Here is a 28,000-nt window from a genome sequence, read left to right as displayed (position 1 = left end):
GATCAATGTTTTATAAAAACTGGGATTATCGATTACACAGACAAGAAAGAAAAGTGCATTGCATGGAAATCATTACTTTACTGCATTGATCCACATCCAAAAATACAAATTATAAAGCACATTTTACAGTAGTCAATCCAGGAGGACAATACCAAACTTTAAAATGTTACTTGAGTATAATAACAATTTCATTATATGTAGATTAACAATCAGTGGATGCTGCAAACACAGCTAATAAAGACAAGACATATAGACATGCTGGCTGCAATATGTTACTCAACTGCTTCAATTTGGTGGTTTGAAGAAAAAAGGATCAGGAAGACAACTGGACAATAATCACAGACTCCACAAGATACTGTCAGGCTGTTTCAGAACTTTTTCTTAACTGGGAAAGTGTTAGTTATGGATACAATCCAGCTTCATTACGCTATGCTCAATTGTCAATCCCACTTTGACAGCAATGTTGAATGGAGACTTGCAACATTAAGCACCAATTTTTTTTTAAATCTCTAAGATTTTAATTTTAAAGTGAAGCCATAATTATCCAAGTCATCTTTAAGGGTGAAATGTAAACAGTGAGTCATATTTATACATATTTGATAGTCTCAAGTTACATACAAGTTAAAATCTCAAAATATATTTTAATTAATATACTTTTAATTTTTAATATTTAATTACTCCCTTTGTAGCTCAAAAATAATGCTGGAGAAAAATGCACTATATATATATATAAATATGCATACTCATTCACAAAATATACAGAATAGAAACAAAGGGTGAAGAACTAATTCATAAATTTAAGGATATATTTTAAAGGCCAACAATTCTTCGGAATGCATATTGTTAAGAGAACGCAGGTCAGGTAATTTCAATAGGAGCTTTGTAAAGATGGAGGATTCATTTGGATGATTTTTCATAATTAAGGTTCTGAGTGCTCGAATTAGAGTTTCTTGCAATTGCTCAACTGAGTTAATGTTTTCTATTCCTGAACGATCTAGAAGAGAAAACAACAATTCAAAGTCAAACAAAATCACCAAGCATGTTAAAGGTATTTCTGCAAGGAAAGTAAATTCAGCTACATTTTATTTTTAATGCCTAAAATGTAAGCAATGCAACTGTCTTACTACAATGCAGAACAAATATAATGAGAAACTGGACACATCACTGCCTGAACTTTGGCCGAACAAGTGCCTTAAGAGCTCTAAAGTAGCAACTGTGGTTTGAATTATGCAAGATGCCATATGGGTGCATTGGTAGGCATTCCTTGGAAAAAAAGCACATGTTGGTGGATGAACCAAAGCTAGTCAGATAAGACAAGGTTTGCAGCAGGAGGCCAGATTACCCAGAATATTCAGGGATTTCTCCGATTTACCCTATGAGAAATACCATAAAAGAGGAGTTGAATCTAATTGCAAAGTTCCTAACACAGCTCCATTTTGGACAGCAAATACATCATGTAGGTGTGCAATATTAGTCATAGAGATGTACAGCAGGGAAACAGACCCTTCGGTCCAATCCGTCCATGCCGACCAGATATCCCAACCCAATCTAGTCCTACCTGCCAGCGCCCGGCCCATATCCCTCCAAACCCTTCCTATTCATATACCCATCCAAATGCCGCAATTGTACCAGCCTCCATCAATTCCTCCGGTAGCTTATTCCATACACATACCACCCTCTGCGTGAAAAAGTTGCCCCTTAGGTCTCTCTTATATCTTTGCCCTCTCACCCTAAACCTATGCCCTCTAGTCCTGGACTCCCCCACCACAGGGAAAAAAAAACTTTATCTATTTATCCTATCCATGCCCCTCATAATTTTGTAAACTTCTATAACATCACCCATCAGCCTCCAATGTTCCAGAGAAAACAGCCCAAGCCTGTTCAACCACTCCCTATAGCTCAAATCCTCAACCCTGGTAGCATCCTTGTAAAGGTTTTCTGAAGACTTTCAAGTTTGACAACATCTTTCCGATAGGAAGGAGACCAGAATTGCACGCAATATTCCAACAGTGGTCTAACCAATGTCCTGTACAGCCGCAACATGACCTCTCAACTCCTGTACTCAATACTCTGACAATAAAGGAAAGCATACCAAACGCCTTCTTCACTATCATATCCGCCTGCGACTCCACTTTCAAGGAGCTATGAACCTGCACTCTAAGGTCTCTTTGTTCAGCAACACTCCCTAGGACCTTACCATTAAGTGTATAAGTCCTGCAACACCTCGCACTTATCTGAAATAAACTCCATCTGCCACTTCTCAGCCAATTGGCCCATCTGGCCAAGATCCCGTTGTAATCTGAGGTAACCTTCTTCGCTGTCCAATGCATCTCCGATTTTGTTGTCATCTGCAAACTTACTATCTAAATCTCCTTTGTTCACATCCAAATCATTTATGTAAATATGAAAAGTAGTGGACCCAGCACCAATCCTTGTGGCACTCCACTGGTCACAGGCCTCCAGTCTGAAAAACAACCCTCCACCACCACCCTCTGTCTTCTACCTTTGAGCCAGTTCTGTATCCAAATGGATAGTTCTCCCTGTATTCCATGAGATCTAACTATTCTATCAAAGGCCCTTCACCCTGGTGCAGATAGATGCGGCAGCTGTCCACGATCTGTCCCTCATGAGTAGCACAACAGCTCGGAGATTTTCCTGCCAATAACAAGTCGTCATGTCAGAACAGATCACCAACTCCAAAGCAGAGCTGACCCAATTGACAATGATGTGAAGACATGGTTTTGCAGTCCATTATCAGAAGAGCGATAGTTTGCTAATTTCCAAGTTCCTTCATCTCCCTCCATCCACATATGGATAAGGGTGATGATGCTTGCCCAAATGGATTCAGACATGTAGCCAGACAGTTCTTACAATTCATATACTTCCAGCAAGATCTGGTGGATCAAGTCCCACAAGAGTTTAATACAACTCAGCTAGTAACTGTTACTTCCAGCTAGTAACTAGTTTTACTCTTTCCAAAAGGGCTCAAACATCTTAGTCAAATCATCAGGAGTTAATGTCCAGACTCTCTTGCATACTGTTGCCTAAGATAGTCATGGTAGGGGATTCATATTCTGATATAAAAGGATTTGCTGATCATCTCAATATCAGACTGCAATGAATTTACCGAGCTATCGTCTTCCTTCAGGTTGCTCTCTCTCTCTGTCTCGACCTTATGTAGGTAACACGTATGTTTCATTCTATTCCATTGAGCTGCAGACTCTGAACCAGAAACTGATGTTTGGGGCTTCCCCCTGCCACCTGACCTCCTTGCCAACCCACCTCAATAGCTGCAGCCCACCCAGATTCTGCAAGCTTTTCTGGAGTTGGCACATATCCTGCAGTTCCTTACTTCCTTCCCACTAGAGTCCTGAAGACTCAAAGGAGGTATTCAGAGTTCTGCAAATTTAAAACCTTTTCAACAGACTTATGTTTGGTTTCCATGTCCCCCAGCTAAGCTTCTGTTCTTCCTGTACATGACAGTCAGCCAGTAGGAAGCAGTTGGAGAATATGTCAGTAGATCTAACAGTGAATGCACAAGACACAAACAGGCAGCTTCTCCAGAATGAATAGACCCATTTGGTCTCTAACCAAGCATATCTACGCAGTGTTCTATCTGCAGCATTGTAGAATGGACAAAATGGGCCAAAGAGCCTATTACCGTGCTGCAGACCTCTATGATTCTACACAGGGTTATTGAAGACATTGAGAAGCCTGTTAAATGTCTATTAGGAATCTGGACGGGTATCAGAAATTGGGGTCCCCTTTAAACCTATGATCATTTCCCTACTTCCGGTGTAGCAGGAGACCTCATTTAACACGTTACAGCACTAATTAACTAATTAGCAAGCATAAAGTCATCAGGTGCCACATTTCCATTCATAAATGTAATATTTTCAAAAATAAGGTTGGTTCTTAGCAGGAAACTAATCTTCAGATGGAGGTAGGCAAGAGAACAATGGCCAACTGATATTACGAGCATTTGTCCCATGGTCAATGGCCAAAGGGGCTAAGACAATTGTTGGCACAGTTAAGTTACCCACCCATAGAAACGGTATATCAGCAAGTGCTCGGGGCAAAGAGCATCCTCATTGAGGCAATCCTTTTGGGTGGTCCTCATCAGGCGGTCTTTATAGAGCTGTTTTCTCCCGATGGAAGATGAACCAGAAGAGGAGGAGAAAGAGTTCCCCGACACCTCGGCTGGAGAGTTGGCTTCTGTTTTTACAGCCGTTCAGACCGACAGATTCCATGTCAACAGCCTGCTTGTCCCCAGGTATCAATGAATTTCTAACTATTGTACACTATGGTTTAGCATTTTAACTTACGCATCATATCAAGTTTCTGAACAAACTTAATTAACTACTGGATAATTCTCTCGTATTCCTTATTTGTACTGACTTAAAAAAGCTCTCCCAGCTACATTTTAAGAATTCTTATCTGTCTAAACCTATCACACTGTGACTAACCAGTTAATGCTGGGGATGTTGAAATCCGCACTATCAAACTCTATTACTGTTATGCTGTGTTGCCTATCTTATCTTTCTATTTCTCACAGACTGTTTTGTGGGTTGGTAGTAAACACTCAACAATGTGAATGCTCCTTTGGTTTTTACATTCTCAACAAATGGCTTCATTTGAGCTATATTCTAAAGATGTCATCCCTCCTTACTGTTATAATAGATTCCCTAATCAATATTGCCATACCCTCTTTTACTTCCATTCCTGTCTTGCCTGAAAACCCTATATCCTGGAATATTGAGCTAATAATCCTGCCCCGCTTTTAACCTTGCCTCAGTGGCAGCAATGACGTTATATTCCTACATATTAATTTTTGTCTTCAACTCACCTGCCTTGTTTGTCAAACTCCTGGCATGAAAATAAACATCATCCAACTTTGCCAAATTCTCGTGTCCTAACTGGCCTATACTTTCTATAACGTTTTGAATTGCTTGCTGTCTTTTCTAGTTCTGGCTGTGGAACGCTTTCAGCTGAACCTTGTCTCAGGATCCTATACCCTTGTCTCAGGATTCCATTCCTGATGAAGGGCTTATGCCCGAAACGTCGATTCTCCTGTTCCTTGGATGCTGCCTGATCTGCTGTGCTTTACCAGCAACACATTTTCAGCTCTGATCTCCAGCATCTGCAGACCTCACTTTCTCCTCAGGATCCTATACCCTTGCCAAGATAGTTTAAAGCTTCCCCAGCAGCACTATACTCACTAGCAAGCACCACTGAAAGTAATCCATAGAATACTATCTTTGAGGTCACTTCCAATACAGAGGAACCTCGATTATCCAAACATCAATTATCCAAAAATCTGATCATTCGGGTCCTCGAGATCTCCTTCGATAGAAATATTACATCAAAGACGTGTTTCCTATGCTGATCACGCCTTTTGTTTACAGTGATTAAAAGTGAACTCTGCTTCCTGCAATGCTGCCAGGAAGAGTCCTGGACATCGAAGGGAGCCCAGGCACCATCTCCAAATGACTGACCTCCCGTCCTCTCTCTCTCTCTTTCCCCGGAGTTCTACACAGCAGTGTACCCTAAACCCAACCTTCTCCATATAATCTCTCCAACAGTGTCCTTTACAGGGAAAAGGTGGAACCTGTCAAAAAGTAGCAGTAAAAGGTTGTGTGTCCGCACGCACGCTATTTGGAGACTCACCCCCTTAAAAAACGGCAGCAGCTGCCTTGTTGTTGGTGTCCAGTCCGGCTGCCAGAGAGGGGGCAGGGGGTGGGCGGTGTTGGGGGCAGGTGGGCAGTGTTGGACAGGGCTGGGGGGTGATGTTGGACAGGGTTGGGGCGGGGGCTCGCACGTGGTGTGCTGCTGCCTAGTGTCCTGAACAGGGGGCAGACTTAAACAGAAAACTGAGCCCCAGAGGAAAGGCATTTAATCGATTAACCAAATAATCTATTATCCGAACAAGACAGTGCCTGCCCATCTCGTTCGGATAATCAAGGTTCCTCTGTAGGTACCACGTATCTGTATGCCCTCCCCCTTCAGGAAACCCTGCAATCATTGAATGTCAACACACCATCTTGGATTATGAGTTGAGTGATAGAAAGAGAATGAGGGCATGTGACTGAAAAAGCACGCGTGCATATGAGGGAACTATTGTGTGCCTGTGTGTAGGAGAACATAAGGACATATGAGTGAGCATAAGGGCATTTAGGTTGGTGAGGTTTAATGGGCATGAGAGAGCAGATGGGCTGAAGTGAACAGGTGAGGGGCAGAACAACAGGAGGATGTTTGTGAATTAGTGAAGAGTGCACAGCATTGAATGGGAGAGTTTGTGCAAAATGTGTTTGTGCATATAGGTTCAGAAAGTAATCAGGAAAGCTAATGGGATGCTTGCCTTTATTATGGGAGAGACTTAATATAAAAGTAAGGATTTTGTGCTTCAGTGATACAGGTAATTGGTGAGACCATGTACAGTTTTGGTCTTTTTATTTACAGAAAGAGGAGTAGAGCATTTGGCCCTTTGAACCTACTCTGCCTTAATGATGGACGAAAATGCATTAGAGATGGAGGAAAATGTAGTATAGGAACTTTACTAGATCGTTATCTGGAATGGGCAAGGGATCTTATAAAAAGAGATTAGAGTTCAGTGGAGCGTGCAGTGACTTGACTGAAGTTTCTAAGATCTAAAATGATCTTGACATGGAAAAGTTGTTAAAGCTTGCTAATGAATCCAGAATTAGGGGACATGCTTTAAAACTGGGAGTCAACTTTTTAGGGCAGAGACAAAAGGATTTTTATTTCCTCTGAGGTTTGAGAGAATTTGCAATTCAGAGTGTGGTGGACATGGGGTCAGTGAATATTTTTTAAGGGGAAGGTAGATTGCTTCCCTTACCTAATAAGAACCGAAGGTGATTAGGGATAGATGGCAAAGTGAAATTTCAAATACAAACAGATCAGAAATCAACTTATTGAATGGTGAAGTGGTGGATCAGGCCCAAAGGTCCTACTTTTGTTCCTAATTCATATGTTTGTAAGGTGGTGCTAGAGGGGGTAAGAGGTACATAAGTACACAGTTTAGAAGGTTATAAAGGTATGGGATGAGGGGAATGTGGGATGAAGGAGGATTATATAGGAGACTACCATTATCCAGTGTTTCAGACCACAGTTGATCACAGCTTAAGCAACAGACATCTTAATAAAAGTCAGCAGCACCTCCTCCAGGCAGTAAGACATTTGGCACGCCTGTCCCTCCCTTTGAGTAATTGTGCATATTACCAATCTGTGAGATACACGTGCAAACCTTGCAATGGTGCCAACTGTCTTAAAGTGAGGTGAAATATATGAATGTTAGGAAGCCTATTCGATAGATATTTGGTAGGGAATAGGAGTGTGGTGCTTTAAAAGAGTTTGAGGCTGCTGACACAGTTGATAGAATATAAGATTAGAAGATGACATCCGACCTTCACCACCTGAGAGGTTACTGAACTTGTACATTCTTGGTGCTTGATTTCTGGTGTTGAACTTCATACCCATTTGTTTTCCACTCAAACTTGGGAGTCTCCTTCTCAATTTTATGCATAGGTCAACTGTCCTCAAAAGCAGGAGAGGAAGAAGGAACTTTATTCATTCACATGGGTGTTGTGGCTGGGCCTGCATTTATTGCCTGTCCCTGGTTGCCCTAATTCTTTCTTAGACTTGCTTCTATTTGCAAAGTCTACTGCAGTAACAATGCACCTCCCACTTAAGCGACATAGGCTAGGATTTAAAGTGGTACTAGCTATTCACTATATTGACCCCTGTTAACATATTCAGGCAAAGAAAAAAGTTACTACATTCCAATGGGCAGGTAGTGTAAAGTTGATATGCTGCCTGTGTTTTAAGCATGGGATAATGTCACATTCTGGTCCCCATAGCCACTTTTAGAGGCTTCCCAATTTTGGTCTGCATTGCCCAACAATAAGAAATGCAAAAGGTCAGAGAAATGGTGGCATCACAATAATAAGGACAGAAATAAATTTGAGGGATATTAAGAAGGTAGTTAATATATTTTCTTGACCTGTTTTAGTTTTCAAATTATTTATAACTCAACAGGAAAAATACATTTTCTACAGAAATGACGTAAAAGTGGCATTCATGTACAATTCTAAGGAACATACATAATTATAGCAGCTATTCTTACCAGCAGAAACCAGGACAACAGCTGTAAACAGGCTCATTTCCTCTTCACTCAGCTGTAGGGCACCAAGCTTCTCACTAAACTCAAACATGGACATCAACAAATCACCTGCTCCCAATAACTGCAACTCTTCCATGCCGTAACTTTTTCCGCTGAGAAATGTGACCGTGCGCTCATGTACATCAAATAAAGCAGCAAAGCGTACCATTAATACCTACCAATGATAGAAACGGGTATTAATTAGCACATCATTCAGAAAGTCTCTGGACGTGGAACAAAAAGTACAATTTCAATGTGAAATACTTTCCGGGGCTGAGTTGCAATCCTAATGTTAGCTTAAGTTTCGGCTCAGAAACAAAATTGTGATCATTGCAGGACGCTGGACATGATCTTCCCAGAGACAGCCAGCTGCAAAGAAGTCCTGTCCAATTATGGACATTAACTGTGTTCTAAAATCAAGATATGTGGAAAGGGCCTTGAGCTTTGGCTGTAACATGGACATAGCTGAGGTGTCAGTAGCAGCAATGTAAGTGGTGCCAAGGAGTCACCTTAAGTAGAAGTGCAACGACTGCCATAGTAACACCACTATTACTACACTAGTGGAGACATCAGGTTGCAATGAGATACTTTTTTGCTTGTGAAAACCTGAGTACTACTATTGAATCCCAGCAACTTCAGAAAAGGGGCTCATTTGCAGCTCAAATGTTGTTTTGCAGCCACGTGGACCCATGTTCCATTTTCAGGCTTGCTTTCGTGTCCTCTGATCCACTTTCCTGCTCTTTCCTCATTTTCCTCAATTCCCATTTTGATCAAGATTCTCTTTCAGCTTTAAGTATACACAAGGACTCTGCCCTCACATCTCTATATAGCAAGAGATTTTTAAAACTCAACTCTCAGAAAAAATTCCTCATCTCAGTCTTAAATTGGCATCATTCTGAGACTATGCCCTCTAGTCAGAGACTTTCCATGAGGGGAAACATCCTCAATATTTACCTTGATAAGCTCCTTAACAATCCTATATGTTTAAATGAAATAATCTCATTCTTATAAATTCCAACAATTAGAGCCCCAACCTGTTCAGTCTTTGCTCATAAGACAATCTCTACATCCTGGGGATCATCCTCTAACCTTCTCTAAACTGCCTCCAATAAAATATTTCCTTAAATAAGAGGACCAAATCTTCTCACAGTACTCTAGATATGGTATAACCAGACCCTCGTACACTTGCAGTAAGATTTCCCGACACTTACACTCCCAAAACCCTTTAAATAAGGACCAACCTTCCTTATTGCCTGCTGCATCTATATGCTAGTTTGCTGTGTTTCATGAACAAGTACCAAGTCCCTTTGTGTTACAGCTTTCTGCAGTTTCCCCCCTTTTGTTCTCCTTTCCAAAATGAACTGCAGGAAATTAGCTACATGATACAAATTTATTAACAGCATTTGTACATTGAGATTGGAATGGTGCTGAGCAACACAGGCTCATAATCTAAAATAAATCCATTCACTTGCTTTAATCACAGTTTAAAAAAAAGAGCATAGTCCCAAAATTCTGGAATCCTGATCTGCTGTTGGAAGGTGTAGTGGGGTGCCCCTCACCTTAGCCGTGAAGGTAAATTTTTATTTGGCCCACAGCAAAGATTCCTTATCAACTGCAATGATTTTCATTCAGCCTAATGTGACCACACAAGACATAGAATTGAAGATTTTCGAGAACTTTCCCAGTCACACTGAAAAACAGAATTTGGATGCAGGGATGGTGGAAGACACGGTCATCTGCTTACAAGATGGTTTGGTGTTTTCCATGGGAGGTTTTAGAAAGGTCTCCTTTCTGCACTTTTGAGTGATCCCACCAAAGTTCAGCTCTACCATGCCACCAGAATTTCTACCTGTGTTCTACGTTCTAATTGCAAAATCATAAGTAGAAATTCTAAATAAATGTGTACTGGTCTTCATACTGTTCTTACCAAACCACTCAAACCAAAAAGGTCTTGGTTTGGCTCCCGATGTACTGAGTTACCCATCCTCTGTGGACTGATAACAGAGTATCCACAGCTAGGAAATAATAATTCATTGTCCATTTGCTTCCAGAATGATGCCTGGAAGGTGCTTTGCTCTTGTTCTAACATCATCCTACAATAATCAAATAACCTAACTCACCCTTATGCGCACATGAAGTATGTCTACTCATATTGACTTTAACAGAATGATGAAAAGATGTGAAATGTGTATATTGTATTTATATAGTCAAAACACAAAGACTGTTTACTACTGCTGAATTCGCAATTTCTGATTTCCCAGTGCCTAGATAACTGAAAAGTATTGTGAATTTTTTAAAACTTCTGTACGTACCTCAAATGTTCCAGCTTTAAGCAAGCTAACTTGGTCATGTTGTGATAGATCTTTGAATCCTGGAATACGTTTTGCAAATTCTACCACTTCTCTAACTGCAGGTGTAAAGCTCATGGAGAATTCTTCCCAGATTTCCTGTTCTGATTTATTGGGATTTACATAAGGCGACATACTCATCGGGCACACCTAGCCAAGACAAACATCAAAATTCAGTATGAAAACCAGAAACTGAAGCTTTAACTAATAGGTGTTCTATTCAAAATGTATAGGAAGAAAATAGTGATCTTTAATAAGTTGTAAGAATTAAAGATTGTATTGCAAAGAATGAACTCAATTTTTTTCTTAATATCAATAGTTGATCTCAAACAGAACTTTCAAACAAATAAACATTCCAATAGACAATCGCGTTGCAATAAATGCATGATCCTTTTCTAAGCATAGATAGTGTATTTACCAGATGCATTCTCCTTTCCGTGGTACAAGAATGGTCAAACATAGCGTTGTTTTGAGAAAATCCATCTTCTGCAATTGCATTTTGAGTATATTCATTCAAAACAGTATGATAATGCCTACTTATGAATCTATCTGACACACCATTTGGGCAAAATACATGGTTAGTAATCTTATTTGTGTTAGAGATTTTGTGCTGGTTTGCATTGTGAAAACAGTGGCTTCCATTGATGCTATTTGTAGACTGATCAATTATCCAATTATCATCACTATTTTTCTGAGTACTCTTTCTGTTCTGGAGCTTCTCAGCTTCCAGCATTTTGCCCATTTTTTCTTGAGTACAGTAGAATGTTTCCTTATGGGCTTTGGCCACTGTACCAATTACATCATCTTCAATGTTTTGAAGTTGTTTGTGTTGCAGTTGTGAAGAAGCAATTTCATCTTGTGATCCTTCAGTCTGTGCGTAGCCGTTCAGCTGATTATTCATCATCTTCTTCATTGCACTTTGCATTTCAATCAACATTCTCTGCTTCTCACGTTTAGGAATGCGCCCAAATCGAACAGCTGTAACAGAATATCCCAAAGATTTTCAACATTGTACTGGAACAATTTGCATTGCAAACTTATCTTCCAATAGTTTTGAAATATGGCCATATCTGATGTATGTGTTGCCATAATTATACTATTGCAAGTATTGTTCCTATCTGCAATGGTACTCACCATCTCGGGACATGCCTACAGCTAAACACTTCTTAAAGCGACACTGCTGACACCGGTTCCTATTCATCCTCATTATGGAACAGTTTTCATTTTTCAGACATTTCTTGTATTGGATATTCTGCTGAATGCTCCTTCGGAAAAATCCCTGCAAGAACAAATACAAAACATTCCAGCTAATCCATATTTTTAGAAATTGCAAATTTACACCCAATTGCCTGTAGCCATAGTTGTTCAAGCCTTTACAGTTTTAAGCAGTCTGGAATGTTAGTCAATTTGTGCTTTTTTAGAGAGAAGTTGCTAATGGTACAAACTCATATTAAACTGCTTACTATTTCTTTGCAACATGACAATTTAACAAACATAGAACACTTTTTGGTCAAAATCTGCATCTTTGAAGTGATAAGCACCAGAGAAAATAATAGTACAGCTTTTTCAAATCCAAGGCTCCAGGCTTATAAATAATAATTTCTCACATACATGATAAATGTAGGGGAATGGGTCTGAGTGGGTTGCTCTTCGAAGGGTCAGTGTGGACTTGTTGGGCCGAAGGGCCTGTTTCCACACTAAGTAATCTAACCTAATCATAAAGAAACTCATTTTTCCGCAAAAAATACTCTAGAGCAGAAATAATTAACCTCTTACAAGGCATAAAACTTTCCTAAGGATCAACAAACATCTACTCACAAAGAGTCAAATTAGAAGAAGTGAGTGAAGCACATGCTACCTTACGCAAGCGCTTTTTGCAAATATCCGCTAGAAAGAGTATGATAACACTTATGAATCCATGTGTGCAACTACTAGATGAAATTTGTTAGTTTCCATTGCAAAACAAAAGTGGGATATTAATTTAGACTGCTGTTAGAAAAGCTGGCGACCTCCCCCGTATATACTGTACATACATTCGCGCACACGAAGCAGCATTTTTAAATGTCTAGATCAACTCAAATTCTATTTTGAATGAAAATCATTTTCTGGAGACAGTCCAGGGAATGAGGTATTGTGACTCTGGGAAGATAAAGCCCTTAGAACATAAGGCATCCGTTAGCTACCCTGCAGTCAGTCAATATGCTGTACGCTTGGCCAGGATCCAATTCACATTGTTCCCACCAATCTCCTATTTCAGCTGAGAAATGGTGTACTTAGAGGGTCTTTAACTTATTTAGACTTCAAGCCTGTGGAAAGTGCGTATACTTCCCATTGGAATCAAGAAGCATGGAAAGGATACAGCAAAGCTTAGCAGAGAAGCTTTAGTTATTTCGAAAAGCTTAAAACAAAATTGGGCTTTCCTTACCAAATGAAGTTAAAGGGGACCTTTCCATTTTGCAGAAGTATCGAACAGTAAATTGTTCGCTTCTGCTGATTTGAACATTTATATCAAGAAGGATTTGATGCAAAATATTTGAAATTAAAAGAATTTAACAAGGTTAAAGGTTTTATTTTCAGAAAGACGATTAGAGATATTTTTTACCACAAGTAGTTATCAAAACAGAATCTCTACCTTTTAAGAGAATTAACTGCTATATTTGAAAAGGAAGAATATTAAATGAGGAAATGGGAAGGAAATAAGATTAAAGTTTCAGTTGAAGTGCTGGCATCAGAACAAGCACAAGCCAAATTATGTATTTCTGTATTTTAATACTAATTCTTAGTTCAGTTCTTAATTATATCATGCAATATTACACTTAAGACTGAAAATCAAATTGCAAATTTCACCACAACTTGAACTGCTACAAGGTATGATTATTTCTGGAATGAACTCACATGTTAAGGAGATATAGGTTTGTTGATGCAAGTTAAAATAGCTTCAAATTTAATGCTACATGTTTCAGAAGGTGGCTGCATGAGTGCAGGGGGTCCTGATTTAAAAACATCCAACTTATGAATGCTTGTATTTAGGAACGTAATCCCATATAGAGATGTAATTTCAAAGACCCGACATACGAACATTTTCTGTGCTTACAAATGGTTACTTCACATTGTCCTGCATTGTGTTCCAACTTGTATCAAATCAACTTGTAAGTGGATTCAAGACCAGAATTTGGGGACTACCTGTATTCTAATATACAGGAAGATAAAGGAAAGCAGACTTATTTTATTGGAAAACAAGTGTGCTTCATACTGTGAAAGTCTTCATAGAAATGTAAGTCTATGTTATCCTCACTTTGCAAAAATCAAATTTGTTATTTATATGTTTTAGAAAATAACTTTTGATTTAGCAGTTAAAGTTTGAACTGTAGGAAAGTAAGGAAACCAGTAAAACTTCTGATATAAATCCAACTCAAATAAGCCTGAAATTAACACATTTAAAAAGGTGGCTTGTGTTTGAGTGTGAATGTAAAATAATTTGTTTACATTTCTGGTTGAACCAAATAAAATATGCAACAGTGCCATACAGATAATAATTTAGAATGAAGCCTTGACCAGAGGTGCTTTTGTTTAACATAGCTGTGTTTTTATTGACAGAAGCATGCAGTGATATTTTCAGGAGCAAGTGAAGACTGCAGATGCAGGAATGAGACCTCATTCCTAATGCCCGAAATGTCGATTCTCCTGCTCCTCAAATGCTGTCTGACCTACTGTGCTTTTCCAGCACCACACTTTCGATAGTGATATTTTTAGATTTGGTCTTGTGTAGGCTGCTACTTACTTCCCGCCTCAGGCGACTGACTGTGTGGAGTTTGCACGTTCTCCCCGTGTCTGCGTGGGTTTCCTCCGGGTGCTCCGGTTTCCTCCCACAGTCCAAAGATATGCAGGTCAGGTGAATTGACCATGCTAAATTGCCCGTAGTGTTAGGTATGGGGTAAATGTAGGGGTATGGGCGGGTTGCGCTTCGGCGGAGCGGTATGGACTTGTTGGGCCGAAGGGCCTGTTTCCACACTAAGTAATCTAATCTAATCTACTAAGTAAGGAGAGTCAAGGGAAATAAATATTAGCCAGTGAGGCCTGAACTTCAAGCAGAATATTAATTTTATTATTCAACATACAAAATGCAGACAGGGCACTATTTCAGTTTGAACCTCGAGGGAAAACCAGGTGGAATATTTGCTCCAGTTTTCAACTCATGGAAGAAGTCTACGATGGTCCCCACCAATTGTTGTGGGAGAAAGCATTCAGTTTGAAAAGCTACAGGCAGATGGCTAGGTATTAAGCAGCAGCAAAAAAAAAAGAGGCATACACAGTATAATGTCTTTACAGAAAAAAGAAGAGTCAAGTAGGCAAAAGCTAAAGGAAAGATATTCTTACAATCTAATCTCCAAATAGTTGGAATGCTGAGAAGTATTAAAGTGAATGCAGTACTGTGGTATATCTTTGGATTAAAGTGTGTGAACCTTCAATATTTCATAAAATATACAGAATATTTGCTTCCTCTGTCCTCCATCCCATCAAAGAGTAAAAATACACACAATGAGTTAATCACATAAAGAGTCATACAGCACTGAAACAGACCCTTTGGCCCAACTCATCTACACCGACCAGACAACCCAATCTGACCCTGTCCGATTTACTAGCATTTGGCCCTTATCTCTCTCAACTCTTCCTAGTCATATACCCATCCAGATGTCTTTTAAATGTCGCTATTATACCCATCCCCATCACTTCCTCTGGCAGCTTGTTCTATACATGCACCAATATCTGCTTGAAAACATCAGATCCCTTTTAAATCCTTCCTCTCTTACCTTAAATCTGTGTCCTCTACTTTTGAATAGCCAAGGAAAAAGACCTTGGCTATTCAACCTATCAATGCCCCTCAACTTTGTAAGCCTCTATAAAGGTTACCTCTCAGTATCTATTGCTCCAAGGAAAAAATGCCCCAGCCTATCCAGCCTCTCCCTATAGCTCAAACCCTCCAATTCCAGCATATTCTTATAAATCTTTTCTGCACTCTCTCTAGTTTACCAACATCCTTCCTAAAATTGTATACATATACCAAAAGTCATCTCACCAATGTCCTGTACAGCCGCAGCCTGTTATCCCAACCGCTATACTCAACACTATTACCAATGAAGGTAAGCATGCCAAACACCTTCTCACCACCCTGTCTACCTGTAACTCCACTTTTACACCTGTAGCCCAAGGTCTATACAAGCATACCACCTATATTCACATCCAAATCATGATAAACAACACTAGTCTAAGCACTGATCCTTATGGCACACCACTGGTCACAGGCCTCCAATCCAAAAAGCAACTCCCTACTACTACCCTCTGTCTCCGACCTTCAAGCGAATTTTGAATCCAATTGGCTAGCTCCTCCAGGATCCTGTGATCGAACCTTACTACCAGTTTACCAATCAGAACCTTGTTAAATGCTTTGCTGAAGACAATATAATCAATGCGTAACACTCCTGCCTTTATCAATAATCTTCATCACCTCTTCTAAAAACTCACTCAAATTAGTGAGACACAATTTCCTATGCGGAGAAAGTGAGGTCTGCAGATGCTGGAGATCAGAGCTGGAAATGTGTTGCTGGAAAAGCACAGCAGGTCAGACAGCATCCAGGGAACAGGAGAATCGATGTTTCGGGCATAAGCCCTTATGAAGGGCTTATGCCCGAAACGTCGATTCTCCTGTTCCCTGGATGCTATCTGACCTGCTGCGCTTTTCCAGCAACACATTTCCAGCTACAATTTCCTATGCACAAAACCATGCTGGCTATCCCTGATCAGTCCTTGCCTTTTCAAATGCACATAAATCCTGTCCCTCAGAATCCCCTCCAGCAACCTATCCACCACTAACTTCAGGCTCACCGATCTATAGTTCCCTGACTTTTCCTTACATAATGGCATCACATTAGCCACCCTTCAGTCTTCCGACACCTCACTATCAATTTAACAAATATCTCAGCAAGTTGCCCAGCAGTGTCTTTCCTAGCTTCCCACAAAGTTCTGGGAAACACCTGGCTATAGTGTTTAGTCAGTGGTGTTTTTCTTTTTCATTTTAATTTCTCTTTATGTACAACAAAGTTTGTCTTTGCTTAAAAACACAAAATCTTGTGGCACGGTGTTCTGAGTGTTTGGATTTCTTCTACGAATGTCCTTAATGGGATCTTAATATTTCACATGATATGAGCCCTGACAATTTGAGAAGTCCACCTCAAGAAAAAGACTTTATTCTAAGATACAACCAAAAATGTTTGAAATAACACAGATATGCAATAATAAAAGGCCAGGGAGAGAGAATTCTGAAAGGCAAATTTGGGAACTGAGCTAAGAAATATGTATTTGCACAGAGAGTAATCAAATAAAGCCCAACCATCTTCAGCTGCTTTATGTTGTGGAAAGGCCGTTGATAAAGTCAGAAATGGGATTGTTTGCTGACAATTGCAATTTTCAATAATATACCTCAGAAACTGAACCAATCTATTCCCAAATGCAGCAGGAGCTAGGCAAGTGACATTGAATTATACTTGTCCACACTTCATATGAGTAATAACCACCTCCAACACAAAATAGTCTAAACACTGTTCCAAGCATATAGCATTTAGCATTGCTTCTCACCGCCAACATTCTCAAGATCACCACTGACCAGAAACATGACTGGACCTGCCACAGAAATAATTTGACTATTGAAGCAAGACATTCTGTGAGAGTAACTCACCTCCTGACGAGCTCAAGATCAGAGTTGAGAGTGTGTTGCTGGAAAAGCAGAATCCGAGGAGCAGGAAAATTCATCAGATTCCTGATGACGGGCTCCGGTCCAAAACGTCGATTTTCCTGCTCCTCGGATGCTGCCTAACCTGCTGTGCTTTTCCAACAACACACAATCCTGACTAGCTCAAGCCTAACCACCAAATACAAGCACAAGTGAAGAAAATGATAAAATACTCTGTACTCAGCCAGATGAATACTAATTCCAATAACGCTCAAGAAGCTCAACACAAGGTAGGACGAAACCTTCTTCAATAATTACAGGTGAATAACCATCCAAGCCCTTCATGAGCATCATGCCTTGACTGCAGTGTGTACTACCTGAAGGATACGCTGCTGTATCTCATCAAGGCTTTTTCAGCAGCACCTCCTAAACCTGAAAAGTCATCTAGAAGAGTCCAGTTTATCAGCACCATTTCCAACTCACATCCCTCTGATCTTGGGCTTATATCATTGTTCATTCATCATCTCTGTTAAAATCCTAGAACTCTTTACCTATGAGTACTATGAAATGGAAGTTCACACGGACTATTACCATTTTCTCAGATGCAGTGAATGAAAATAATAGTAATAGATGCCAATCTTAATCTTTAAAAGGATGCACTGAAAGGAAAGTTGAATTTACAGTTATAACGTGCCTAAGAGTAAATTACACCTAATAATTGGCTAGAGTATGAACATTAAATTCATTTTCTATTAATAAATCATCATTCTGCAATAACACAATACAGAGGAACCTCGATTATCCAAATATCAAGTATCCTAATTTCGGATTATCCAAAGAAGATCTCACAGTTCTGATAGAAACATTACGTCAAAGTGGTGTTTCCAACTGATCACGTCTTTCGTTTACAATGATTAAAAATGAACTCTGCTTACTGAAATGCTGACGAGAACAGTCCTGGACATCCATGGAAGCCCAGGCACAGTTGCCAAATGACTGATCACCCGCCCTCTTCACACATTTCCTAGAGTTCTGCACAGGGGTGTACCTGAAACCACCCCCCTTCCCCAAATAATCTCTCCAACATGGTCCTGGAACTTGTCAAAATGTTGCAGTAAAAAGTAATGTGTGTTGCTGCGTGTGCATGTGAGAGTACTATTTTGAGACTCACCCCACCAAAATCAGCAGCAGTCTTGCTGTTGGTGTCCAGTCTGGCTGCCCATAGGGAGTGGCAGGGGTATCAGGACGGTCGGATCAGATGGCGGGCACAAGTTGGGGGCAGACGGGAGCGGGGTTGGGGCAGGGACTCTCGCACGATGTGCTGCTGCCTAGTCTCCTGAACAGGGAGCGGACATATCAAGTGCTCACTGTGTTAATCCAATTGAACTGATGGGGGGGGGAGTAAGGCTTCAGCAATGCTGCAGGTCTCTTACAAGTATGCGTTTGCTCAGAAACAAACCCTGAGACAGAGAGAAGGAGCAAGACAGGCAGAGCGAGGAAAAAGGAAACTTTAGAAAACTCAGAGCCCCAGAGAAGAGGCATTGAATCGATTAACCGCATAATGAATTATCCGAACGAAATACGGCCCGTCCATTTCATTGTGATAATCAAGGTTCCTCTGTAGTGTGATATCTCATTCCCCATGGAACTATGGGAGGTTTGCAACATGCCAGAAAATGCATTAGTTAATTATACCAATTCAATTAGTAATCCAATAAATTTGTAGATATTATTCAGACTACATTAAGAATTCTTCTACATAGAGATGTTTAATGGATTATTTATTAAAATTTACAGAGAAATATACCTTACCTTGCAACCTTCACATGCATGCACACCATAATGGAATCCAGATGCCACATCTCCACAGACTTTACACAGAAGGATCATCCCATTAATTTCTAAAAGAAAGCACATACCCAATGGATTATAATAGCAGAAGCGGCCTAGCAATCATAAAATCAAGTTTATATATGTCTGTTTTAATTTAAAATTTTTGGATGTCAAAACATACTAGTTCTGTGATTAAATTTTAATTACAGCATTATCCACTCACTAGTAATGCCGCTGGTACATTTGCTCAAAGGGTTTGCGTTTGACCCATCCCCTTTAGTTGAACATGCAAGCTGAATGTTACTGGAACTTCCTAGTTTCAATGTACAGTTATCAGCAAGCATGTCATTGGAGTTAATGTGGTTATCAGACACAAAACTGTTAGGTGACGATGGAACAGAAGACGAGACTGACTGGAGGCTGTTCTCCGAACTGTCACTGTGGTAAGAGACAGGACTACAACTGGAACTTGATGAACTTATATATGCAATGACACCACCTGCATAAAAAGAAATAAAAGTGAATGGAAGACAATTATAAAGCTAAACAAATAAATTAGAAGTTATTCATGCCTGTTTTAAACTTTCTTTTCACACATTTTATTTTCCTCCTGTCCCATTAATCCATTTAGTCTGAAAAACTATGGAAGGCAGAGTTGAATCTCATTTCCTTTAGAACCATAATTAAGCCCAGCAGGAAGACAGTCAGCCCTTTGAACCCATGTTAACTCTGAGACAGTAAACCAGTTAACCTTATGCATTGTTTTATCTCTTGTTCGTGGCCATATGATCATTTTTCCTCAGGTATCCAATTCTCTGAGAGCCATGGTTGGCTCTGCCACCACCACCACTTATTCATTAAGTGCACTGTAGATCCTAACCACAGGTTGCATCAAAAAAGGCATCTCATTTCACTTTGATGAAAGAACCAATCACCTTAAATTTGTGCCATAGTTCTAGCTCATTCTAACAATTGAAAAAGTTTCTCTATTTACTCTCTGCCACAATTTTGAACACCTCTATCAAATCTCCTCTCAAAGGTCTTTTAAAAAAAAGAGAACAACCGTAGCTTCTCCAAGCTCTCATTATTCTTGGAAACATTCCAGTAAATATTTTCAAAACCCTAAGGTTTGACATCTTTCTAAAGTGTAGTACCCAGAATTAAACACAATATTTCAGTTGTAACCAAACCCACTTTAATTATGGCATTCAATCAAAATAATGATTCTTTGGGACAATATATAGACATGGCCAGCTGACCATATAGGCAAATTAGGCAGTTGCCTAAAGTACCAGGTTTTAAAGGAGCACCAAGTGTGCTATTTCAAATGCCATGGAAACAAACGTAAAATTTCTAAACTTCTCATGTTTCTGTACATTGAATTTTTGGGGTTGCAGTAAGGTTATACAATATTTCACCTAAGGTGCCAAAAAGACCTTTGGGGCCTGCCTTGGTTTACAGACCGCATTACCATCATCAATCCTGTCTGTTACTAACTCAAAAACTCAGCAAGTTAACTTTTCTTAATTAATCTTCACCTGCCTGAGTTTTTGAGAGAGTTGGTACAAAGTCACGGGCTTTGGTTGATCCCAAATCATAGTTTGCCTTTATCACAGTCATCCAGGGTGTTAATAAGAATCATTTTGGTGCTGTGGCAGGGACAGAAACCTGACTGGCGGTAATCAAACATGGAGTTCTGGAAGAATAAGCACAAAGTTGGAAGGTAATATTTTTCAAGAGTTTGAGAGGAAAGGGAATTTGGAGAGGGGCAGCAGTTTACAAGCTCCGAGTGGATAGGAGTTTATTCTTTAGAGAGTAAGACATTTAACGGACTCTTAACTGTCCTCCAAAATGGCCCACAAGTCACTCTGTTGTAACAGAAGTTGATACAATGGCCTACAGCAGCTCAAAGAGGCTGTCCATTATCTCCTCAGTGGAAATTAAGATTTGACAATAACTGCCAGCCTGACCAGCATCACCTCTTTTCAGTGAGTGAATAAATATTTTTTTAAATGATGAGTTACATCAAATAGTATAACATGAAGAAACCTTTGGCACATATTTTCTAATCCCAAAATGAAAGCTACACACTGCCAAGAAATCAAAAAGCTTTAGCAATCTCTGTGGCCCAGCATTAATTTGATTTCAGACACTCCAATTACGATGGATAATTCTCACAAACTTCAAACCAGAAAGAAGATGCACTGATTATCCACTACTTTTTAAACATTTGAGAGACAAGAAATAAAGAGTGGGGCATACATGTAAGATTAAAGTGGAAGCAAGCTTTAAAAAGATATTGAATACATTTATTACTTTCATCATAATGGAGAGATTTGATATCCAATAAACATAAAATTAGCTGCAATGGTGGATCATGCTGTGACTAGGTCATACTATTCAATATCAATAATAACATCAGAGCCTTGAGTATCAGAAGTCCTTAATTTCAACTTAATTGATTTCAACGGTTTCAGAAGCATCCATCGACAATCATTCTGGTACATCACAAGATGTACAACATTAGTGGAATGTTATATTAACATCTTCAACACCTTATACATAATCAAGGCGAGCACAGGTACCCCCAGACTTCAAGTGATAATGGCAAGGCAGCATTAACTCCTCTACTCCTTTTGTTGATATCATCGTGAAAAAGACAATGCTGGGTGCAGACTCTGGTATTATGTAGTAACACCAGTGGTTGACAGACTGGATTTCAAAGTTGGCACTGCTATTTTTGCCAAATTGTGTATGCACCAGTATATGACCACTAACTTTGACAGTGGCCTACATATCATCTGAGAGAAGATGATGACAATGATGACTGGACTGAAGCAAGGCTTCCCCAATATCACCAAGCAAAAGAACATAAACAATGTTGATTACTTCCCCGATCGAGAAAGCAGCATCTCAAAAGGAGGGTGGTGTAGGTAATGAGCGCCATTCAAGAATTAGCAAATCAGTAGCAGTCTTCCAGTAACTCCAAACCTTGCAGGATTTCAAACACCAAAATAGCTCTGACCAATCATTTCTATTACAGAGCTAACTGCAATCCATGTCAATAAAGTGTGGAACAGAACTGTAAAGGCTGTAACACATGTTTGGTCTTTCACGAATATCAGCCACATAAGATCTTGAGCATCAGAATCTCTCAAGGGAAAACAGCTTCTCTACAACTACCTTGTGAAGTCTCCTGGGAATCTATGTTTCATTAAGGTCACCTCTCAATCTTTGAAATTCAAATTAAAACAGGCCCATCCTATTGCAGCTATACAAAACTCTGCTGTGGCCACAATTGGAGTATTGCAAGCAGTTCTGGTCACCGCATTATAGGAAGGATGAGGAAGCTTTGGGAAGGGTTCAAAGGAGATTTACTAGGATATTGCCTGTATGGAGAGAAGGACTTGTGAGGAAATGTTGAGTTTTCATTAGAGAGAAGGTTGAGAGGTGACTTAATCAAGACATACAAGATAATCAGAGGGTTAGATTGGGTGGACATTGAGAGCCTTTTTCTTAGGATGATGATGGCTAGCACAAGGAGGCATAGTTTCAAATTGAGGGGTGATAGATATAGTACAGATGTCAGACGTAGTTTCTTTACTCAGTAGTAGGGACGTGGAACACACTGCCTACAACAGTTGTAGACTAGCCAACTTTACGGGCATTTAAATGGTCATTGGATAGACATATGGACGAGAACGGAATAGTGTAGGTTAAATGGGTTTCAGATTTGTTTCACAGGGCGGTGCAACATCAAGGGCCGATGGGCTTGTACTGCGCTGTAATGTTCTAATCTACTCTATCTTTCATAAAATGATTCCTCCATACCCAGGATTAACCCTAGTAACCTTCTCTGACTGCCTCCAATGCCAGAATAGAGTAGATAAGGGCACCTTAGATAAGGGCACCAAAACTGTTCAGTATTCTAGACGCAATTTAACTAGCACCTTGTATTTTAGCAAAATGTCCCTATTTTTATTAAGAGCAGGCCATCGGCCCTTGTACCTGTTCCACTATTCAATAAGATCATGGTTGATTAGATTACTCCCCATTCTCACTTATCAAGGTAATGTTTTCCCCTCATTATCAATAATTTACCTACTTTTATATGCCTTCAAAATATTCAGACTCTGCTTCTACCACCTTTTAAGGAATAGAGTTCCAAAGTCACAATCTGAGTTAGAGGCTGCCAAACTATGACAGAGATTAGTAGGGATTTCTGCTCGGAAGGTAATAAATCTGCAGAATTCTTGACTGCAGAGGGTTGTCACAAGGCTGGTTCACATGGGAATCAACTGTTATAGGGATAAGGTATCAAAGTGGAGTCAAGGAACTGGCTCAAATGTAGAAGACAGAGGGTGGTGGTGGAGGGTTGTTTTTCAGACTGGAGGCCTATGACCACTAGAGTGCTACAAGGATCGGTCCTGGGTCCACTACTTTTCGTCATTTATATAAACGATTTGGATGTGAGCATAAGAGTTAGTAAGTTTGCAGATGACACCAAAATTGGAGGTGTAGTGGACAGCGAAGAAGGTTACCTCAGATTACAACAGGATCTGGACCAGATGGGCCAATGAGCTGAGAAGTGGCAGATGGAGTTTAATTCAGATAAATACAAGGTGCTGCATTTTGGGATAGCAAATCTTAGCAGGACTTATACACTTAACGGTAAAGGTCCTAGAGAGTGTTGTGGAACAAAGAGACCTTGGAGTGCAGGTTCATAGCTCCTTGAAAGTGGAGTCACAGGTAGATAGGATAGTGAAGAAGGCGTTTGGTATGCTTTCCTTTATTGTCAGAGTATTGAGTACAGGCGTTGGGAGTTCATGTTGCAGCTGTACAGGACGTTGGTTAGGCCACTTTTGGAATATTGTGTGCAATTCTGGTCTCCTTCCTATTGGAAAGATGTTGTGAAACTTGAAAGGATTCAGAAAAGATTGCCAAGCATGTTGCCGGGTTGGAGGATTTGAGCTATAGGGAGAGGCTGAACAGGCTGGGGCTATTTTCCTTGAACTGTTGGAACCGGGGGGGGGGGGGGGGGGGGGGGGAGGGGTAAGAGGTTTACATAATTATGAGGGGCATGGATAGGATAAATAGACAGTCTTTTCTTGGGGGGGGGGGGGGGGTCCCAGAACTAGAGGGCGTAGATTTAGGGTGAGAGGGGATAGATATAAAAGAGACCTAAGGGGCAACTTTTTCACGCAGAGGGTGGTACGAGTATGGAATGAACAGCCACAGGAAGTGGAGAAGGCAGGTACAATTGCAACATTTAAGAGGCATTTGGATGGGTATATGAATAGGAAGGGTTTGGAGGGATATGGGCCAGGTGCTGGCAGGTTGGGTTGGGATATCTGGTCAGATTAGATTAGATTAGATTACTTACAGTGTGGAAACAGGCCCTTTGGCCCAACAAGTCCACGACCCGCAGAAGCGCAACCCACTCATACCCCACATTTACACTTACCTAACACTACGGACAATTTAGCATGGCCAATTCACCTGACCTGCACATCTTTGGACTGTGGGAGGAAACCGGAGCACCCGGAGGAAACCCACGCAGACATGGGGAGAATGTGCAAACTCCACACAGAGAGTCGCCTGAGGCGGGAATTGAACCCGGGTCTCTGGCGCTGTGAAGCAGCAGTGCTAACCACTGTGCTACCGTGCCGCCCAACTTGGACGAGTTGGACCGAAGGGTCTGTTTACATGCTGTACATCTCTAAGGATGATTAGATTTGAATGATGGAACAGACTGGATGAGCTGAATGGCCTTCTGCTCCTACATTTTGTGATCTGAGGTGCTAAGACGCTATCACAGCTGATCTAAGGTTCTAGAATATACTTGAAGTGTCATTAAAATTGTTTATGATCAATTATGGAAAATTATTTATAGATGGACTAAAATAAATTCAGTGAAACTACTTAAAACAGCACAGTGGATTTTGCTTTATGACTTCCATCTCAAAACTTAATCACCTACCCAATTAATAAAGCGGTCCAAACTGCAGATATTTGCTAAGTGAGGGATAAAAGGATGTGTACAGCCACAAATATCATTGTAATTTGATTCAGTGCTCCTCATGTTATCTGGAATTTGTCAGTACTAGGTTACTTCAGCTGATGACTCTCCTAAAAAACTTATCCACCATTAAACCTCAAGAAACGGTTGTTTGCTGCAAAGTTACAATATGCAGAATACGGGGGACTGCGGGGGCAACAAATCCTCAGGAGAGGCACAGACACGAAAGGCTGAACGGACTCTTTCTGAGGAAGGCTCACTCAACGTTAACTCCTGATTTCTCTCCACAGATGCTGCCAGACCTGCTGAGCTTTTTTTCCCCTCTGCTTTTGTCTCAGATTCCCAACATCCGCGGTTCTCTCGGCTTCTTGAACGCCGGTGTCGGACGAAGTCAGAAAAACGGAAGGAGCAGCTTCCCCCGAAAGCCTGCGATTTCAAATAAACCTGCCGGAGGAAGGGCCACCGGACCCGAAACGTTAACTTCGACTTGCCTTCACAGACGCTGCTGAGCTTTGTCAGCAACCTGTGTTCCTGCTTGTGTCGGGGCTACAGTATAACGTGGTGTCGCGCGACTTCCGACCTCTTCCAGCGGAGGCCCAAGTAGTTCGAAAGCATTTTGAAGTCTCGAGACATCTTCGCATCGCGGAAACCTCGCCAATTTAAAAAGGTGGCCGTTGTGCTTTAAGCCACGCGCCTACGTGACGTTATCAGGCATTGACTGCGACAACTGAGATCCTTCACTGTCGGGTGGGGGTGGGAGAGAGGGCGCGCGCCGCTGCAGTTCCTCGCGTGGCCACTGCGAGCGGAGCCTCGCTGTCCTTCTCCTGGACTTTTGGGGGAGGGAGGGGGAAAACACGTGCGCCGTCCTCGCGGCAGAAACTGGGTCACATCAACACGGAGGCGGCTCGGGTCACATGCGGCCGCCGCGAGCTCCCTCCCGGGGGAGGATCCGTTGTGCGATTGTGACATCACGCGGGAGCCCCGCTCGACCAATGGCTGGCCGCGCTATGCGGCGGCGTAAACACAAGGCGCACGTGGGTCGGCAGCGCGAGTCCACGTGAGGGAGCTGCAAGGTTTCGTAGCGCGGCCGGAAGGGGCGAAACTCTCCACACAGTCAGTCACTTACTCACTCACCGACCGAGCGACCTTTGTTGCACAGCGAGGGGCGGAGAGGGAGAAAAACAGAAAGCTTATTTTGCGAACGCCTCCCCCACCGCACAGACAAAAATGAAACCAAATCCTACCGGGGGTGGGGAACAAGAAAAATATACTAACGACGATGCACTCCGGAGGCGCCGGGCTGCTGGTCCCTCAAATCTGCGGCAACTGTTTCGCTTCTCAAACTAATGACCGAGCACATTCTAACACATTATAAAATTTATGTTCTGAAACGCTGCAAACCAAAACATAGTGTACACTCGCAACATCCATTTCGGACCAACCTTGTGTGGATTTCATTCAAAGCGCATTCACAGTAAAGGCGACAACGCAGAAAATCAAAATTTTACCTGCACCATTGCCATCCATTGCAGTAAAGAAAAATAGGAAACCTCCGATTTACGCAAGCAATCTTAAGAATACATTCCTTTTCAAAACAAAAGATTTGTTTCGGAGCTTGATTTCTTCAGTTCTCCTAATCCCTATGTATCTCGTTATCTCCGTTGATGAGTTCGCGATCTTTCCTCTTATTCTCAGCAAAGTGCAATGCCCTTGTCAGTACTGTACTTCAATCCATGTACCTACAACTGGACTCCACAGCAATGACTCAGTGTGTCAGCTCTTTGCAGCTCCAGCTTGCCATGTGATCCGCTTCCCATTGGCCCCGCCCCCACTGTCGGGCCTCCCTTTGCCCCAGAAACACACTTTCTGAAGTAAGTTCAAAGTAAACCAGGCTTACCGGGGGTGGGCGGAATCTGTGGTGAGGCTAGGGGAAGCAGAAAGCTAGCTTAAAATAATACGAAGTGTTCAGTCGGCCGTACGTGTTTCCCATTTCTGAACACTCTCCTCTCTCCTCACAATTGTTGCAGAGCTGCCACCACAGGAATTCACCAACGCCATTTAACTGCCGCTCCATTTTGCATCATGGCTAGGATAGATCCAGTTTATATGGGAAAGAAGAAAGCAACTTTGGAATTTATTTTTCCAAACCAACATGCAATACTAAGCAATGAAAACTAAAGGTTTATACATTAAGGGTACTAAAATTTAATTGAAGCTTGTACTAAACATCCAGTGATTGTGGCAATATCTAATATGTTGTACTTTGATAAATTGCATTTATTGTATTTTTTAGATTTATAGTACTGTATGCTGTTTCTTTGTCTGTCTGGACTATTTGTCTGTTAGTGGATGTATTTGTAGCCAAGAGCTTGCCCATGTGAAGGCATGTTCAGTTTCAGCAATGTTTTTGACTGGGACAATATCACAGACTTTTAAAAATGTTATTTCAGGAATGTGATTGCTAACAACAGTTCTTTACAACCCCATTTCCATTTTTTGAATCAAACTTTGAGAAATGTAACCTTTGTCCACACGTTTGGTTAAGGACTGTGGCTGGTGGAGAAATAAAATGTAAACACACAGCTTCAGTCAAGCAAGTTGCCAACTTGATCTCTGTCTGGGGTACAGTTAGACAAGATTTGGTGCTACGTATGCCCCTCTTCTCAGGTATGGTAAGGGGTGGTACAAACCTCTGTTTCTGCTGAGGATACAATCAGGTGAGATACTGACTTTCTGTCTCCAGGGTAGAGTGCAGGCAGCATACAATGGCAGATTGATTTGAGTGCTACAGGTACAACATGAAGAAAAGTCAAGGATGGAGTAGAGTGGGGAACAGACATTGGTGCCATGGTAAGGCTAGAATAGCAAGGGATAGCATGGAAGGAGAGGATGAA

The 28,000-nt window shown here is 41.0% G+C and overlaps 1 protein-coding gene across 4 annotated transcripts; it reads right to left on the bottom strand.

The window, feature by feature from the left end:
• Positions 1 to 58: 58 nt before the first annotated feature.
• LOC122549653 (nuclear receptor subfamily 1 group D member 2) lies at positions 59 to 26,824 on the bottom strand. 4 transcript variants are annotated; one of them, XM_087986896.1, is made up of 9 exons: positions 26,615 to 26,823; positions 20,630 to 20,783; positions 19,311 to 19,586; positions 19,067 to 19,155; positions 11,662 to 11,806; positions 10,946 to 11,505; positions 10,492 to 10,677; positions 8,144 to 8,354; positions 59 to 994 (listed from the first exon to the last, which is right to left on the bottom strand). In XM_087986896.1, the coding sequence occupies exons 3-9, from the start codon at positions 19,429 to 19,431 to the stop codon at positions 798 to 800; spliced, it is 1,509 nt and encodes a 502-aa protein (XP_087843022.1). In that variant the 5' UTR covers positions 19,432 to 19,586; positions 20,630 to 20,783; positions 26,615 to 26,823; the 3' UTR covers positions 59 to 797. The 4 variants fall into 4 exon arrangements, with proteins under 4 accessions (XP_087843022.1, XP_043545379.1, XP_087843023.1 ...); XM_043689444.2 differs by lacking the exon at positions 20,630 to 20,783; XM_087986897.1 differs by lacking the exons at positions 20,630 to 20,783; positions 26,615 to 26,823 and adding an exon at positions 25,598 to 25,954.
• Between the last annotated feature and the right edge of the window lie 1,176 nt (positions 26,825 to 28,000).

Source organism: Chiloscyllium plagiosum, unplaced genomic scaffold (genome assembly GCF_037043375.1).
Source record: "Chiloscyllium plagiosum isolate Xiang-an unplaced genomic scaffold, Cpla_swu_hap1 HiC_scaffold_5, whole genome shotgun sequence".
Taxonomy (NCBI): Eukaryota; Metazoa; Chordata; class Chondrichthyes; order Orectolobiformes; family Hemiscylliidae; genus Chiloscyllium; species Chiloscyllium plagiosum.
The sequence above is the reverse complement of the archived record's forward strand: the minus strand, read 5'-3'. Positions and strand labels throughout refer to the sequence as shown.